Here is a 16791-nt window from a genome sequence, read left to right as displayed (position 1 = left end):
TGAACCTTAACTCTGTATTTCCTGGTTTATATAAGTTTGTAGTTCTGGAACAGTATTAAGTACCACCAGGCACTTAAATCTGCTTTTTGTTGGTGAATAGGAATAAAAGATTGAGTGACTTCGTCATCCCCTGTTCTGGTCTTACCTAGTGGGTCAGTACAAAACTGAGTTTCTGTAGAGGCAGTTTTGTTATATTTAAAAAAAAAAAAAAAAAAAAAAGTGCAGGGTCAGGAGGAGCCAGGACCTATTGGTTTAATTGGAAGCCTGACTAACACCAAGGTTGAGCATCTTCAGTCAGATTTTCTGACGCTTGTATTTATTCTGCTTTAGGATTCTTGCTTCTTCACAAAGGTGGCGGTAGGGAGAACTGAAGCTATGATTCTTAATCTTTGAGGGTGAGGAGCCAAGGATCTTTCGTGTTTCATCAGTTTTGTTTCTTTGGCCTTATTGTACTTTAGAGAGCAATTTCATTGGCTTGTGAAGTGTACAATCCATTAAGTTTTATCCTATTGCATAGTGTTCCCTGTGATATTTTTGAATGACTCAACAAATACTTAGTTTTTTATTTGTTTGCAAGAGACTTTATCACCCTGAGTAATATATTCTGATTGGTTTTCTTATGTCTCGATTTTCCTTGCTCAGGTGGAGGCAGTGTTCTTATTTTCTCATAAAGAGCCTGCTAGTTCTTTCTCACAACAGGCTCAAGTGTTACCAACTAGTTAAAGCTTTTCCCTGTTGACTTTAGAACAATTGAGACTTAACCCACAGCTCTTAAGTTGCTAAGGCTGTTCCAGGCGTCTTAAGAACAGTCTGCCAATGCTACCTGAAGCCTATACCTGTAAGGCAGTGTGGGCAGCACACTTGCTGGCATCATGAGACTGATATGGAGAGTTAAGAGTCACCATGATCCCCTGCTCCTTGACAGTAGCTAGAAGGCTTGTAATTTTGTACATATACAAGTGTACTCCTCTTACAGCCACCAAGGGAGAGGAGACAGGGAAGAGGCTAAATGAAGAGCCATTTCAAGCATAGTCACAGGGAGGCAACCTCGTTTATTGAGAGGATAGGATGTGAACGTTACAACACAATGTTAGAGGAGAAATGAAACCACAGAGGGAAAGAGGAGGTGGGGACATGGTGAGGGATGAAGGGAGAGAGTAAATGAAGACGCAGTTAAGCTATGTTTATTGTGCAGTCGTTTTGATGAGTGTTTCAAGCATTTTTGCCGTAAAAAATTGTATACTTTGTAGTGTCACTAAATATTCAACAATTGCTTCATTAATTGTTGGTCAGCACATATTCTCCGCTCTGCTGAATTTTTTATTTTCAGTTATTTTTCTGCCTACCACTATGAACAAGGCTCTAGTTTGGTGCTGACTTTGGTCTCATAGGCTTTGACCCTAATGTTCTGGTTTATGGCGGACTGGTGTACACAAAGGCTGCTTTACTCAGAATCTTATCAATCCTGGTCCTAACTAAGCCTGATCCTGCAACTTGTACATGAATTCCTACTTTACACCTTTCTTGTGTTGGCTCAGTACAGGGAAAATATTCTTATTCTTTATCAAACACTATGCACACTTTTAGTACTATATACAGAGTAGTAAATGCCTTACTCTGACCAATACCACTTTCTGACTTCCAGTGTGCTTCCAAGACATCTTGTTACAGAATTAAAATATTTGAGATGCTATTCTTCAAAAGCTGACATATAGCATGGTTTAAGTAATATTGATTATTGTGGTGATATATCATGTGAAAGTTATTTTCTGTAATTCAAAATCATGACCAAGAGCTTATTAAATGTATTTACTGGATATATTGGATACCTCTTCCCTTTTTAGAGATTGCCTGGCATTTTGTACAGAGCCAGTCTTTGCAAGTTTAGCTAATGTTCTTGGCAACTGGGACAATCTACCCTCTCCTTTACCATCTGATATTAAGGAATACAAACTTTATGATGTGGAAACCAAATATGGCTTGCTTCAGGTATGTTAATGGTTTTATCTTTATTGGTTTACAAATTTAAGCCCTAATCCTGCTAACAGCTATGCACATGTTTACCTATATGAGTAACTGTGGATAAAGATAAGCATGTGAGTAACAGTTTGGTTAGGAATTCTGGAATTATTTATCTAAAAGCACAAGACATTTCTATCAGAGCATTCAGGATTGATAAGATTTTTTTTTTTTTAATTCACAGCTGTTGTAAGTGCATTCAACTCCATTTAAGTCTATGGTGTTAAACCCAGTTATATTAGTGTTAACTTTTTAAAATTTACTTATAGGTTTTTCTATAATGGACATCACTATAGTATCTGATCACCTTAAATACATTCATGAATCTATCCTTACAACAGTCCTGTGAGAAGGGAACTATTATCCCTATCTCTTATATAGGGAACTGGGGCATGGAGAAGTTAAGTAACTTGCTCCAGGTTGCTCAGGAAGTCTGTGGTGATGCTGAGAATAGAACATAGATAGCCTGAGTCTAGCTCTATCCAATGCCTTAACCCCATACTGTTTTTTCCTCTTGCCATCCTTGGCAAATTTGGTCTATTTTCTTCTCCTTGAGAGAGCGGTTTAGTGTAAATCCATCTCCTGGAGGAGAAAAGCGAGGTGAGGGCACAGAACACTGTATTAGTTCCAGACATAATACATTATAGTGGTGCTGATTATCACTGAGGTATTCAAGGAATTGCTGTCAATTCCATTACATACAGTTTTTCAGGGGTTGTATATTTTTATAATAGTTGATTTTAGGTTAAATACTATCCTACAAGGTTTCAGTCTGGAGTTACCCTTCTGAAATAAAAAAAAAAAAAATCACCTGTGGGCCATACCTTTTGATAAGTAATCTGAAGACCAATGATGGTGATCATAAAAAAGTAATTTTTCGAGACAACTTTGCATTAATATTTGAGAAGAGTAAGAGATGATCCAAAGAAACGAGCAAACAGCGGTCAGTGGCTCCCCATTCAGCCAACTCATCTGGTGAACATTCAACTCATCCTGGGCAAGTGAGTTTTTCAAGCCCTGTGATAGTTAACGTGGCATTAGTAACTCCATGAGCAAGTTCTCAACCTGAATTTGGTTTGCTTGATACATGTTTAATTTTTTCAAAAATTTTAGAGTGAAATTTTTTCTTCCCTTGTGGTAGATTGGCTTGACTGTTTCTTAGTTAACACATGCCAGTTGAGCATGGGAAGTCAGACTTTGCTGTGATAAATGACACCTGATAATTGATGTAAATATTCTGCAAGTGTTTTGAAAGAATATATGCAAAAAAACTTGAAATAATCTTTCCTCGTTAACAGGTCTCTGAAGGTTTGTCCTTTCTGCACAGCAGTGTGAAAATGGTCCATGGAAACATTACTCCTGAAAATATAATTTTGAATAAAAGTGGAGCATGGAAAATTATGGGATTTGATTTTTGTATTCAGTCAACAAATCCATCTGAACAAGAGGTAATAAGGCTTTATTTTTGTCTGCTTTTTACTTTAAATGTAGATAGTGTCTAAAGCAGGCTGCATGATCTACTAATTCTAGTACTGTATCATGTACTAATTTCTCTAAACCTCTTTATTTTAAAAAAAAAAAAGAGGGGAGGCTATATGACATGATAGGTCATCAGCCCTTTACTTCTGGAGGTCTGAGTTCAAATTCTGCCTTGAGTTACAACTGAAAATGAGTTTGAGCTGGCTCCTTAAATTAGGGATTGGGTTCTAGTCCTAGTATAGTGGTCAGTGAAAAATTCCTTGTACTGTACTTTAAAAATGAATGTGATTTCATCCTTGAGCCCCATGCACATATGTTGCAGAACTACTACATGCTTGATAGTTGTTGCTTAAAAGAAACTTAAGAGTGGATTAACAGGGACTAAATAGTTCAGGGAATTAGTAATGGGATGTGACATTTGTCTGTGCAGAGTACAGCATCTACATCTACTGGTAGGTCAGTACAGGAGGATGCCACCTTTTCCCCTAGTGCAACGTTTTTGAGGCAGCAGGTCACCAGCCACTCTTGGCACCAAGATAAACCAATAACAGCCCAATGGACAAGGCTACCGTCCTGCCACAGAGTGCAGTGTTCCTGGTATTACTGGCAATTCTTATCCAGAAATACATTTAATTTCATAAAGTAAAACGAGTAGCATATTTTCTGTAGCTCTTTTTCTAAAGATTAATTTATGCCTAAATATGTAAACCATACTTTGAAATGTTCATCAAGTTTCATAATTCTATATCATCTTGGTGTGATATCTGCAACAGTCAAAGCATAACCATTTAGCCTATATAGCCACTTAATCACTTTTGCTTCACTGTGTCCCTGTTGTTTTACTTATGATGAATTTGAAGGAATTTGACTGTTTGCTGCTTATTCAGTAATTTTCAATTTAAAATCTTCAACTGCTATATTTTCTTTCACTGTTGTTCTTACAGCTGAAGTTCCTATGTAAAGAATGGGACCCGAACTTGCCATCCTTGTGTCTTCCAAATCCTGAGTATTTGGCACCAGAATACATCCTTTCAGTGAGCTGCGAGACTGCCAGTGACATGTACTCTTTAGGCGCTGTCACGTATGCAGTATTTAATAAAGGGAAACCTATTTTTGAGATCAACAAGAAAGATATTTATAAAAGTTTCAGTAGACAGCTAGATCAGGTATCTACTATACTTAGCAATATGTTCTGAATTTGATTATCACTTTTTAAATGTCTCAATGTTTAAAAGCAATTGCTACTTTAAAAAAGAAGAGAAATGGATATCTCAATGTAGTATACAACATCGAGAGCTACAATATAAATGTAGTTACAATAATAGGTCACATCATACATGCTACCTCTTTAAAATCAGTCTTTATAAAATACTTAGAATAAAAATAGATGCATAATTCAAATTGCCTGAATAAACTACTAGTGCTGACATTCTGCCTGGGGCTCCTTATGTCTCCATATGCTGCTAATAGGGGATAGACATATGATGTGCCACACTGACTGTGAGGAGAGCAAACAGGATATCAACCACAGGACAATGAACAACTGTGTTAGCATGTGAGAATTGCTGAGTTTAAATAAAAGGTGGTGAAATCACCCACAGGTGAGAAATTGTGGGTGACTCCTCCCTTCCTCCCACAGTTGAATTGGAAAGATGCCCTCCTCACTTATCTTCAGAGAAAAAGAAATTAACTTTTCTTTCTCCACCTCCTGTCTGCTGGAGGAAGAGAAGAGATGCTGAGTTATACTGATGTTCCTTAGGGCTTGTCTACACTGGCAATGCTAAAGTGCTGCCGCAGCAGCACTTTAACGTGGCTTGTGTAGTCACGGCAGAGCGCTGGGAGAGAGTTCTCCCAGCGCTCTAAAAAACCCCCCTCCACGAGAAGCATAGCTACCAGCGCTGGGGCACTGTTTACACGGGCACTTTACAGCGCTGAAACTTGCTGCACTCGGGGATGTTTCTTCACACCGCCGAGCAAGAAAGTTGCAGCGCTGTAAATTGCCAGTGTAGACAAGTCCTTAGTCACGTTTAAAGCTCTATCATGACATACAGATCACAATGCACTATTAAAGAGGCCGTGAGCCATACAGTTGAGTTCCTTTGCGCTACAGAATTAGGCTATGTCTACACTACCACTTACGTTACTCAGGGATTTGAATATTCCACCCCACTGAGCAACATGTTACACCGACATAAGCGCTATATCAGTGGGAGAGCTTCTCCTGACAGTAAACCTTTGCCGCTCGCAGAGGTGGTTTCATTATGCCGACAGGGGAGCTCTCTCTCATCGGCATAGGGCGTCTTCACCACACACGCTGCCGTGGCGCAGCTGTATCAGTACAGCTGTGCCACTGCAGTGCTGTACGTGTAGACATGGCCTTAGTAAACTCAGGCTTTAAACCAGTGCCAGCATGCAGTGCCTCTGTAAGAAAAGAGGTAGGAATGACCACAGCTGGAGTTTGTGCTTGCATTTATAAAAATTACATTTTCTAAAATTTGCCTGTTTAAAGTAGAACTAAGAAGGCATCAAATCAGTTGTCTTAAAATGAGTATGTAGAGTTTTCTGTATTCATGGATCATGTGCTTGAATTATTTGTACAGCTGAGTCGCTTAGGCTCCAGTGCACTTCAGAATATACCAGAGGAAGTACGTGAACATGTAAAACTACTATTAAATGTAGCTCCTGCAGTCAGACCAGATGCAGATCAAATGACAAAGGTGAGTGCCTAGAAAATACTGTAGCTGCATGAAACAGGGCTAATAATGTGTGATTAGAAGCAAATAATATATGAACTTTTTTTAGCTGATGCTCTTTTCAATTGAAATTTTAAAATGTTTAGTTATTTTCTGTTGTCCTTAAAGGTACTACTTTTCCTTTTGTTTTATGACTCTCACATTCACTTTATGTATTGAAGCAGGGCTGTAAATTCTCAGGGAGGTAACCAAAGACTGGGTAGTCTAGGAAGTAGCCCAATAATGTAGAAGTAATAAGTATACAGTACTTCTTGGTAAGGTTGCTCTTTTATTAAAACTTGTCTTCATTCTTCGAGCTTTTGTAATGCAATAAATAATTCTCTTCCATATAAAATAAACCAAGTTAGACAGACCATATCAGCCATACAAATATTATCAGTTTTTCCTTTAAAAAGCTTGGCTCAAACAGTCAATTGTTTTAATGATGAAGTTTACCTGTCAGTCACAGTACTGTTTATTGTGTAAAAATGTACTTTTCTATTTGTTAGATGTAGCCACTTTTAACGATAAAAGCATGTTGATTATAATGTATTTGAGAAGATAAATTAGATCATTATTTTACATATGTTACATTTACAGTAGCATTGGTGGTGGTTTCTCGCAAAGATCACACTTTTTTATCCTTTATTTTTAGGTACCTTTCTTTGATGATGTTGGGGCAATGACACTCCAATATTTTGATTCTTTATTCCAAAGGGATAATCTTCAGAAATCACAGTTTTTTAAAGGGCTACCAAAGGTTCTACCAAAACTGCCAAAGGTTTGTTTTCCTTTATCTTTTATCATTTTAAAATAAAGAGTATTGGAGTCTATGCACGTCCGTTCTATAATGGACTGCAGTGGGATTGGTAGAACATAGTAGGGAAGAAGAAGAGGTATGACAAACTCATTTTATGTGGGAATACCCTGCAGCTGCTGATGCTCCTGGAGTTAAGAAAAAATGTCAACCTTGAACTCTCATGGTAGCGAAATTTGCCTTGAAGAGTTCGCTTAACTCCTCTGGGTTCGTCCCACTTGGAACAGAAGATCTCTTCCTCCCTAAGTTCCCCATTCCCAATGCTTTACAATCCACATCTTTCAAGTCCCTATCCTTCCAGTGCAATTGGACTTACTGAATTCTTTTTTTAGAGCTAGTCAGTGCTTCTTTATTGCTGAGTCATGCAAAGCTTTCTTCCCCAAGGGGGCTTGGCCCATTGTGCTTTTCATTCTCACAGACAGCTTGGAAAGCTAGAGACTGTCAGTCCAAATTTCTTCTCCTGTATGGCAGGTAGATGGTATGATAACACTGGACCCATCCCCTTCCCTTTTTTGTTAATCTTAGTTTTTATAGTCCCAAAGAAAATAAGAAGGAAAAAATACTTGTTTACCACATAGTCGAATAACAACATTTGTAGCCCGGGTGATTAAATTTCTACAACTTTAATTAAACTTTCTTTTTGAACTATTTCGTGTACAATCCTACTGCAGGAAGATCTAATGTTGAGTAATGTCTTTTTTTTTTTTTAACTTAGCAAGTTTACTCTTAAAGTAAGGTTCAGGACTGATTGTTGCATTTGTCTACTACTGTATAAACCTGACTTTTATGAAGAAAATCTTGGCTGAAATAAATTTAGAAAATAGTATTTTATTGCAATGCAAAGCAACCACACCTCTTTTTCTTTCTCAGCGTGTTATAGTGCAGCGGATTTTGCCTTACTTGACTGCAGAGTTTGTGAACCCTGATATGGTACCCTTTGTTTTGCCTAATGTTCTGTTGATTGCTGAGGAGTGCACCAAAGAAGAGTACATCAAGCTAATTCTGCCTGATCTTGGCCCTGTTTTTAAACAGCAAGAACCAATCCAGGTAGATTAATGTTGTTTTCAAAGTTTTTCTCATTTTTTCCTTCAAGGTTTTTCCTGACAAAATCCTAATCAATCTTCTATTTATTTCCTTGTTCCAATCCAACACAAACTTCCAAACCTCAGTTCTGCTCTGTAGCTGTCCAGAGAGATCAGTCTTGAGTGAAGCAAGGCATTTCATCCTCTGAAATGCACTGAGCCCATTGCCTCTGTAGCACACCTGCCCTTGACTGGTCTGGAATGCAACTTTAGCATGGCAGACCATTCGCTCTCTGAAGGGGCAATAGACCTTTCATTAAGCGTAATATTGTATTGATATGGTGAGTCTAGAGTAACAAAAATCAGACTTGTAATTTATCATCAGGCCTGTTCTGAGCAGGACTAAACAATACTGGATAAATTTGCTACCACTTTTTTTTTTTTTTTTTTGCTGGTATTGACAAGCCCAAAGAGGGAACATAGGAATCTTGGGTAAAGGTTGCCCCCCTCCGCGCCCCCCCCCCCCAAAAGAACTTTCAGATGATTAGGTGGTAGTATGTCTGGCTATCTGATGGTGTATGTCAAATGTCCAAACAGACACTTCCTCAACCCTTTCTGTCTTCTTTAAAAGCTGTTGGGTTTTGAGATTTTTATTACAGGTTCTAGTGTTGCTTTTCAGAAGAAGAATGAGGTTACCTTGGTGAAGTATTTTGCTTGGGGAATTACACATTTTTATGTCAAGTTTAGTTTCACTTTAGGAATAAACCTATTTTGTGCCAATAGTGTCACTGTAATGCTGTGCTCCTTCAGTAAGGTCCAACTTCTGCCTTCTAATGCATATGTGCAACTTCAGTTGAAGTAATTGGGAATTGCACATATGCATCAGAAGGCAGAATTTGACTGAAGGTTTCTTTGGAAACTAGTGATTTCCATAATGCTATGTATGTCAAGAGTGTGTTTCTATAGCTAAAGTTTAATAATGGACTATTTTGGAATTGTAAGACAAAAGTCCACAAGGCTTGTGGGGTTTTTTTTGTTGTTTTATAAAAGGGTCAGTATATTTGTTTTAACTTTTATTTGCTGTTTCAAAAATCCAATAACATGTCCAAGTGTCTATTTTATCTTCCATGCCTTCAGGCTAGCAACATGGTGAGTGTAAATACCATTGACTCTGTTATAAGAAAGCTTTTGTTAATGTTTCAAAACTATATTGCAATAATAAACTTCAAATTGAAAGTGTAATGTTACAGAAGTAAAATCTGTGGTATTCATAACATTCGGTTGTCTTGTTTTATAGATTTTGTTGATTTTCTTGCAAAAAATGGATTTGCTCCTAACCAAGACTCCACCAGATGAAATAAAGAATAGTGTTCTTCCAATGGTTTATAGAGCCTTAGAAGCACCTTCAATTCAGATTCAGGTGCAGTAACTATGGTTTTTCTTTAATAGTGTATAAAACTTTCCTCTTTGCTGTGAAGGGATACTGTCAAATTATGTATACCCTACAAGAGAGGTGGGCAAACTATGGCCCGCGGTACCGTTCTGCCCGGCCCTTGAGCTCCCAGCCAGGGAGGCTAGCCCCCGGCCCCTCCCGCTCAGCCTTGGCTCACCATGCCATCAGCGCTGTGTGTGGCGGGGCTGCGAGAGCCGACGGGTGTAGTGTATTAAATTGCTCCCCATAGGAATGTGCTACTTATGGTGTATTACTTAAGGCTGCCAGTCCTGGTGCTCCATAAGTAGCACATTCCTACGGGGAGCAATTTAATACACTACACCCATGTAGGGAAGGCTGTGCCTCCCCAAACAGCCTGGCCTCTGCCCCCTTCCACTTCCTGCCCCCTGACTGCCCCCCTCAGACCCATCCAACCGCCCACCCCGGGACCCCACCCTCTATCCAACTTCCCCTGTTCCCTGACTGCCCCGACCCCTATCCACACGCCGCACCCCCTGAAAGGCCGCCTGGGACTCCCTGCCCCTTATCCAACCTCCCCTTACCATGCTGCGCACCAGGACTGGCAGCTATAAGTAGTACACTGTAAGTAGTACATTCTTATGGGGAGCAATTTAATACACTACTCCAGCCCTCCATACAGTTTTGGAACCCCGATGTGGCCCTCGGGCCAAAAAGTTTGCCCACCCCTCCTTACAACTTTTCTCTCCTTACAAGAGGAAGTTAAAATTTGTACAACATACCTGCAGGATTATGCATTAATTCCAGAATATGTTGTTGGACTTTCTCCCTACCTGACTAGAAAGAGATCAGTTAATAAAACATGGGTGTTTGCCTAATCATGCCAGATGTTGTTGATTCACTGTTTTCCAGTGTATGAAAAACTTCAAGCAGAGTGACACTTTCTGTTCAGGCCTGTTGCCTAAATAAGTATTTAATGTATTTTTTATTGCTTTATTATCTTTTGCCTTTTGGAATTTACTTTTTGTGTACTGCCAAACTCCAGTTATCCAGAAGCCTCTCCAAAATCCTTGGATAAATGGGGGCTTCAGCCCTGCAAAGCCTAGAAGTCATGGGGGAAAGTAACTGACCTGTGGCTTAACTAGAATTTTAGATAACTGGAGTTAAATTAACCAGGTTTTATCTGTCTCTGTATCTTAGATTAGTTTTACTATTTATAATTTAGTCTAAGTAATTATTCTAATTGGATACTTCTTTACTGCTGAGACACTTTTTGTAGTAGTCAGGTGGCATTTTAGGTGCTGTCACATATGTTGTTGTTGTGAATTTATTTTTCATGTAACAAATCAAGTGAAATATATATTTTAATTCTTTGCTTTTCTGTGATTAAAAACTAGCTTTCTGTAAAGTACTGTTTTGTGAAAATGTAAGCCTTTTTCTTGATCCAGATATTTTGAAGTTATGATACTAATGTAGCTCTTTTCATTCAAAGGACTCTTCAGGCATGAATCCTCAAATTATGCTTTAGTAGTAGTCGTAGTAGTACTAGTGTAGTTTTCATTAATATAGCATGTAGTAATGGTAACTGAATGGTGGTTCTATAATATAAAAGTATATGTTTTTAGTAAATCAGACTGCTTGAAGTTCTAGCTTTTTAAAAATAAGTTGGGGATCAATTAGGTGACCACGTTTGTTTGTTGAAGAGGAGGATTGAGAACGTTTTAACTAATATTTTTGCTCTTACAGTATATATATTACTAATTTTACTGTAAAATGAAGTTTTTAAAAACTCCTGTGGTTTTTTGCTTACAGGAACTTTGCCTTAACATAATTCCTACGTTTGCCAACCTAATAGACTACTCATCAATGAAAAATGCATTAATACCAAGAATTAAAAATGCATGTTTGCAAACTTCCTCTCTTGCTGTAAGTAAACTAATGTTCTTGATCTCTCCATCCCCTACTCCCAAAACATTAAAATAGTGCTCAGATAATTTTGGCTTTTCTGTTGTTTTAATTATTATCAACATGTTGCTGGAAAGCAAGAGCCTGGTACAGAAAACAGAGCAACTCCTACCATAATAGTATGCATTCACTTCAGTTTTTTCTAAAAGTATTGCTGTCTGTTCAGTAACCAATATGCAATCACTTGTGTTTCAGTGATGCAAAACTTTCTTTTGTTTTTATAAAGAACTGTTCTGGATTTTCTTTTTATATACTTCGTTATATGAGAAAACTAGCTAATGTGAAAAGTAATTGTCTAGTGCTCCTTGATATGAATTATATAAACTTTCAAAGTAGTTTTCTGGGTTTCTCCCCCTATTCCCCATTTTAGATATGTCCTGTCAAAAATGTGAATAATTGAAGTGATTAGGTATTCTTGAATTCAGCGTTGAGTCTGTTTGATAAAGTAATATGCCATTTCAGTTAAGTAGATTTCACACATACTTTTTGAACTGCATTAAGCCTTATTTGATTCTCTGATTAGAATGAAGAGATTTTTCAAAATGAAGTACCCATCAAGTAATTTAGGTACCTAAATATGGACTTAGGATCCTAACTTTTAGACACCAATTATTTAAAAAATCCTAATATTTGTTTGAGCCTTATTTATGTTCAGAAAAGGTTTTTGAAGCAAAGCAGCAGTGTTTAAATCATCCTAGCAACCATTCTTATTCTTTGAGCAAATTTCTTATTCTCTGAGGAAATCCAAGACATAAGCTGTGATGTGTGGGAAGGAGTCCTGCAGGATACTGCAGGTTCCTCCAGTTTCTACATTGTGACTTGTACGCACTTATGGTTCTGTATCACTCTCAGTGACATCTGCTTAATTTAGTAAACTACAGCAAGAATGTATTGTTCATGATCACTGCAAAGGCAATATCACAACAGAACACTAAATTCTATCATAGTGTGTCTAGTGCATAATATCAAGTGTAGAATTAGTTTAATTCTAATACACTTTCTGTTGGGGGACTATATCAAACACAAGTCGATGAACTGTACTGAAGAGTAGTACAGTCTATATTTTCCCACTCTAATTTTTGATAACGGAAAAGAGCTAATATCAGAATTGGTCTCTTGCAAAATGGAATATTTTCAATGTGTTGTTTTTCCCCAAGGAGGTTATGTTTAGTACTGGAAATTAAAATAAACTTGCTCTGACATTTCAGCAAAACAAATGGGTTGTGGAGGATATACATTGTATGGAACATGGAAATATTCAAAACACAAGACCTGGTAGTAATGGGGGACTTCACACACATATCTGTTGGAAAAGTAATAAGGCAAAACACACAATTTCCAATAAGTTCTTGGAATGTATTGAGGACAACTTTTTGTTTCAGAAAGTGGAAGAAGTAATGAGAGGGACAGCCATATTAGACTTGATTGTGACCAACAGGGAGGAATTGAGTATGAATCTGAAAATGAAAGGCAATTTTGGTGCAAATGATCATGAAATGATAGATTTCAAGATCCTAAGGAAAGGAAGGAATGAGAGCAACAGAATAAGCACATTGGACTTCAAAAAAGCAAACTTTAACAAACTCAGAGAATTGGTAGGTAAGGTCCCAAGGGAAGAAAATCTAAAGGATACAGAAGTTCAGGAGAGTTGGCAGTTCCTCAAGGAGACTTTATTAAAGGCACAACGGCAAGTTATTCTAGTGTGAAGGGAAGAATAGTAAGAGGCAATATGGCTCCATCAGAAGCTCTTTGATGACTTGAAAATCAAAATGGAATTCCACAAAAAGTGGAAACATGGATGAATTGATAAGGAGTAGTACAAAAGAATAGCATAAGGATGCAGGAACAAAATCAGAAAGGCTGCACAAAATGAGTTACACCTAGCAAGGGACAAAAAAGGCAGTAAGAAGAGCTTATTTAAATGCATTAGGAGCAAGAGAAAGATGAAGGAAAGTGGTAAGTTCTCTACTTCGCGGGGAAGGAGACCTAATAACAGATGACATCCAGATGGCTGAGTTGTTTAATGCCTATCTTAATGCTGACTGGATACTCAACACAATTAATACTCACAACAAAGAAGAAGGAACACAAGCCAAAATAGGGAATGAACAGGTTAAAGAATATTTAGATAAACTAGATGCATTCAAGTCAGCAGGGCCTGATAAAACTCATCTTAAGGTACTTCAGGAACTAGCTGAAGAAATCTGTGAACCATTAATAATTATCTTTGAACACTCACGGAGGATGGGTGAGGTCCTAGAAGACTTGGAGAAGGGAAAACAGAGACTACCTGTCTTTAAAAAGGGGAGCAAAGAGGATGGGGAATCCAGTCAGCTGAACCTTGGTACCTGGAAAGATACTGAAACAAATTATTAAACAATAAATTTGTAAGCACCTAGAGTAAAATAAGGTGGGTAGATGAATGGTTTTGTCAAAAACAAATCATGCTAAAAACCTAATTTCCTTCTTTGACGGTAACTGACCTAGTGGGTGGGGTGAGGTGCAGAAGAGAAGCAGTAGATATGATGTATCTTGATTTTAGTAAGGTTTTTGACACAGTCTCAAATGATATTCTTATAAGCAAACTTGGAAAATGTGGCTAGATGAAATTACTATAAGGTGGGTGCACAACTGTTTGAAAGACCATACTTAGTTCTCAACGATTCACTGTCAAACTGGGAGGGCGTATCTAGTGGAGTCCCACTGGAGAGTCAATCCTGGGTTCAAGTACTATATTCAATATTTTCATTAATGACTTGGATAATGGAGCAGAGTGTGTGCTTACAAAATGCAACCTGGACAAATTAGAGAATTAGTCAGAAATTTACAATTCAAGAAAGAAATTCAATAAAGACAAGTGCAAAGTATTTCACTTAGGAAGGAAAAATCAAATGCACAACTACAAAATGGGGAATAACTTGTGAGATGGGAGGACTGCTGAAAAGGATGTGGAGGCTATAGTGGTGCACAAATTGACCATGAATCAACAATGTGATGCAGTTGTGGGGGAAAAAGCTAATATTTTGAGGTATATTAACAGGACTTGTATGTAAGAATGTGTTCTGCTCGGCACTGTTGAGGCCTCAGCTGGAGTATAGCATCCTGTTCTGGGTGCCACGCTTTAGGAAAGATGTGAACAAATTGGAGAAAGTCCAGTGAAGAACAATAAAGTGATAAAAGATTTAGAAAATCTGACCTATGAGGAAAGGATAAAAAAACAGGGCATGTTTAGTCTTGAAAAAAGAAGACTGAAGTGGGGACCATAATAACTGTCTTGAGACATGTTAAGGGCTGTTTATAAAAGAGGACTGTGATCAATTGTTCTCCATGTCCACTGAAAGGAGGACAAGAAGTGATGGGCTCAATCTGCAGCAAGGGAGATTTAGGATACATATTAACTATAAGAGTAGTTAAGTGATGGAATAAGCTTCCAAGAGAGGTTGTGGAATCCCCATCACTGAAGGCTTTTAAGAACTGATTGGACAAACACCTGTCAGGGATGGTCTAGGTTTACTTTGTCCTGTTTTAGTAAGGGGGCTGGACTTGATGACTTCTCAAGGTCCCTTCTAGCCCTACATTTCTGTGGTTCAAGATGTTATTTTTACAATAATGTTTAATCATAACTGTGTATTAGAGGACTTTGGGGTCTATCTATTTCAATTTTGTAAAAATGTAGTTCGTCCAGTTATTTTAGTCTGTCTTAACACTTTTGTTAAAATGTAAGTTTAAATACAAAAATCTTATCTGTTTTTATAAAGATTTAAAATTCATGTATTTTAAAATGTTTATTTTTAGTCAAAAATAGACGTTAGAGATGCTACTTAACTTCTGTTACATATTTAATAGGTCCGCGTGAACTCGTTAGTGTGCTTAGGAAAGATTTTGGAATATTTGGATAAGTGGTTTGTACTTGATGACATTCTACCCTTTCTACAACAAATTCCATCCAAAGAACCTGCAGTGCTTATGGGAATTTTAGGTAATGAATATTTAATTTCCTTTCTTGTTAGTTTAGTTGTTGTAATCTCTATATGGCATATTGGAAGTGCTGTATGTGTTCCATGGCTAACAATTTATGTAAAAGCCTATTAGCTGTTTTGGATTTCTCAGAGATTTTCTTTTATTCCAAATTGTATTCCCAATGCTCCTCTGTTCTCTGTTTGATGTATTTGTAGTCTATGGGCTCAGTTCAGTCACAAGTATCCTCCACAGCTGTTGACCTGTGGATCTTCTATGGGTCCTTTGGTTTCCACAGCTGCAGAGAATCTGCCGGAGAGCACTATAAATCCCTGTCACCTCCTGTTTCCTCTTCAGTAGTGAAGCTGTAAAATTGGACTTTCCAAATAGGTTTGCTGTCCAGCAAAGAATCCCCTTACACTGTCCAGTTGCATTTCTCTTAAGCAGTTTCTTTTGGACACTAATGGGCTGGGTTCTCTGATCCACCAAGTTTACTTTGTGACACTTAAGTTATATAAAATTAGGTCAAAATGACTGGAAAATGTCCCAGAAGAATTCCTCCTCTGCAGAGGGGAATCTTTATTGCTATGGGTGGCTCCACCACTTATATCGCCCAGAAAGCAGCGCAGGGGTATATCTGGAGGGGCATACAATGAGGCTCAGCTATGACTGATCTCAGCTGGCTGAGAATAAGGGAGTCATAATTATCTCCCTGTTGATGTCCCATCTGCACTGTTCCCAAGCTCTGCTCAGACACAGTGGAGAATAAAGCCTTAATTTGGGAGTGGTATGTAGAAATAAACTGTGAAAACCTCTTGATTAATACAGGCCTAAGCTTCCAGAAGGAACCCCTCCAGAAAGCAAGTAGATAGCAAAACTTTCACGGTTGCCAGGGGCAGGTTATGAACTCTGAGTATATGGGTGTCACTTGGGTTCAACAGCCACAAGTTACCTTGAGCCACCCAGTTACTCCTTTCTTTTGTTCTGAATGTTAGGAAGTCAGGGTACCATTTGGGGGGGGGGAGCCTTCCTCCCCCTCTCCCCCCCCCCCCCGAGTTTCGTACAGGAGGCGTGCAAGTCCCCAGGTGGAGCTCTTAACTACAGGTAGTACAGAGGTGAAAGTGGGCTGGTATAGCATACCGGTAAGAAGTGGCCACCGGTACGGGCCCGTACACAGCTGACAGCAGTGCTTTAACGTCGCTCCCCTTTTGCCGACAGGGAAGCAGGGGAAAAGGGGCAGTTACCCTGGGGCCCAGCAATTTAAAAGGGCCCTGGGCTCCCAGCCGCTGCTACTGCAGCAGGAGCCCTGGGCCCTTTAAATCTTCACCGGGACTTATGTGGTCCCATCACCATAGTATCTAAGTGCCTTACAATGTTTAACTTTTTTCT

General features: G+C 38.4%; 1 protein-coding gene across 3 annotated transcripts in view; it reads left to right on the top strand.

The window, feature by feature from the left end:
- SCYL2 (SCY1 like pseudokinase 2) overlaps positions 1-16791 on the top strand; it is a 52311-nt gene that overhangs the window by 18838 nt on the left and 16682 nt on the right. For 2 of the 3 annotated variants that reach the window (XM_073327414.1, XM_073327413.1), the window contains exons 4-12: positions 1845-1989; positions 3318-3467; positions 4443-4664; positions 6099-6215; positions 6886-7011; positions 7918-8094; positions 9367-9489; positions 11293-11406; positions 15292-15424. In XM_073327414.1, the coding sequence (XP_073183515.1) occupies positions 1845-1989; positions 3318-3467; positions 4443-4664; positions 6099-6215; positions 6886-7011; positions 7918-8094; positions 9367-9489; positions 11293-11406; positions 15292-15424 (1307 nt within the window). Of the gene's footprint in view, positions 1-1844; positions 1990-2756; positions 3021-3317; positions 3468-4442; positions 4665-6098; positions 6216-6885; positions 7012-7917; positions 8095-9366; positions 9490-11292; positions 11407-15291; positions 15425-16791 lie in introns of those variants that run through there. The other variant, XM_073327415.1, reaches the window with a different exon arrangement.

Source organism: Lepidochelys kempii, chromosome 1, assembly GCF_965140265.1.
Source record: "Lepidochelys kempii isolate rLepKem1 chromosome 1, rLepKem1.hap2, whole genome shotgun sequence".
NCBI classification, from domain to species: Eukaryota; Metazoa; Chordata; order Testudines; family Cheloniidae; genus Lepidochelys; species Lepidochelys kempii.
This window is presented reverse-complemented; position numbering and strand designations above follow the sequence as displayed.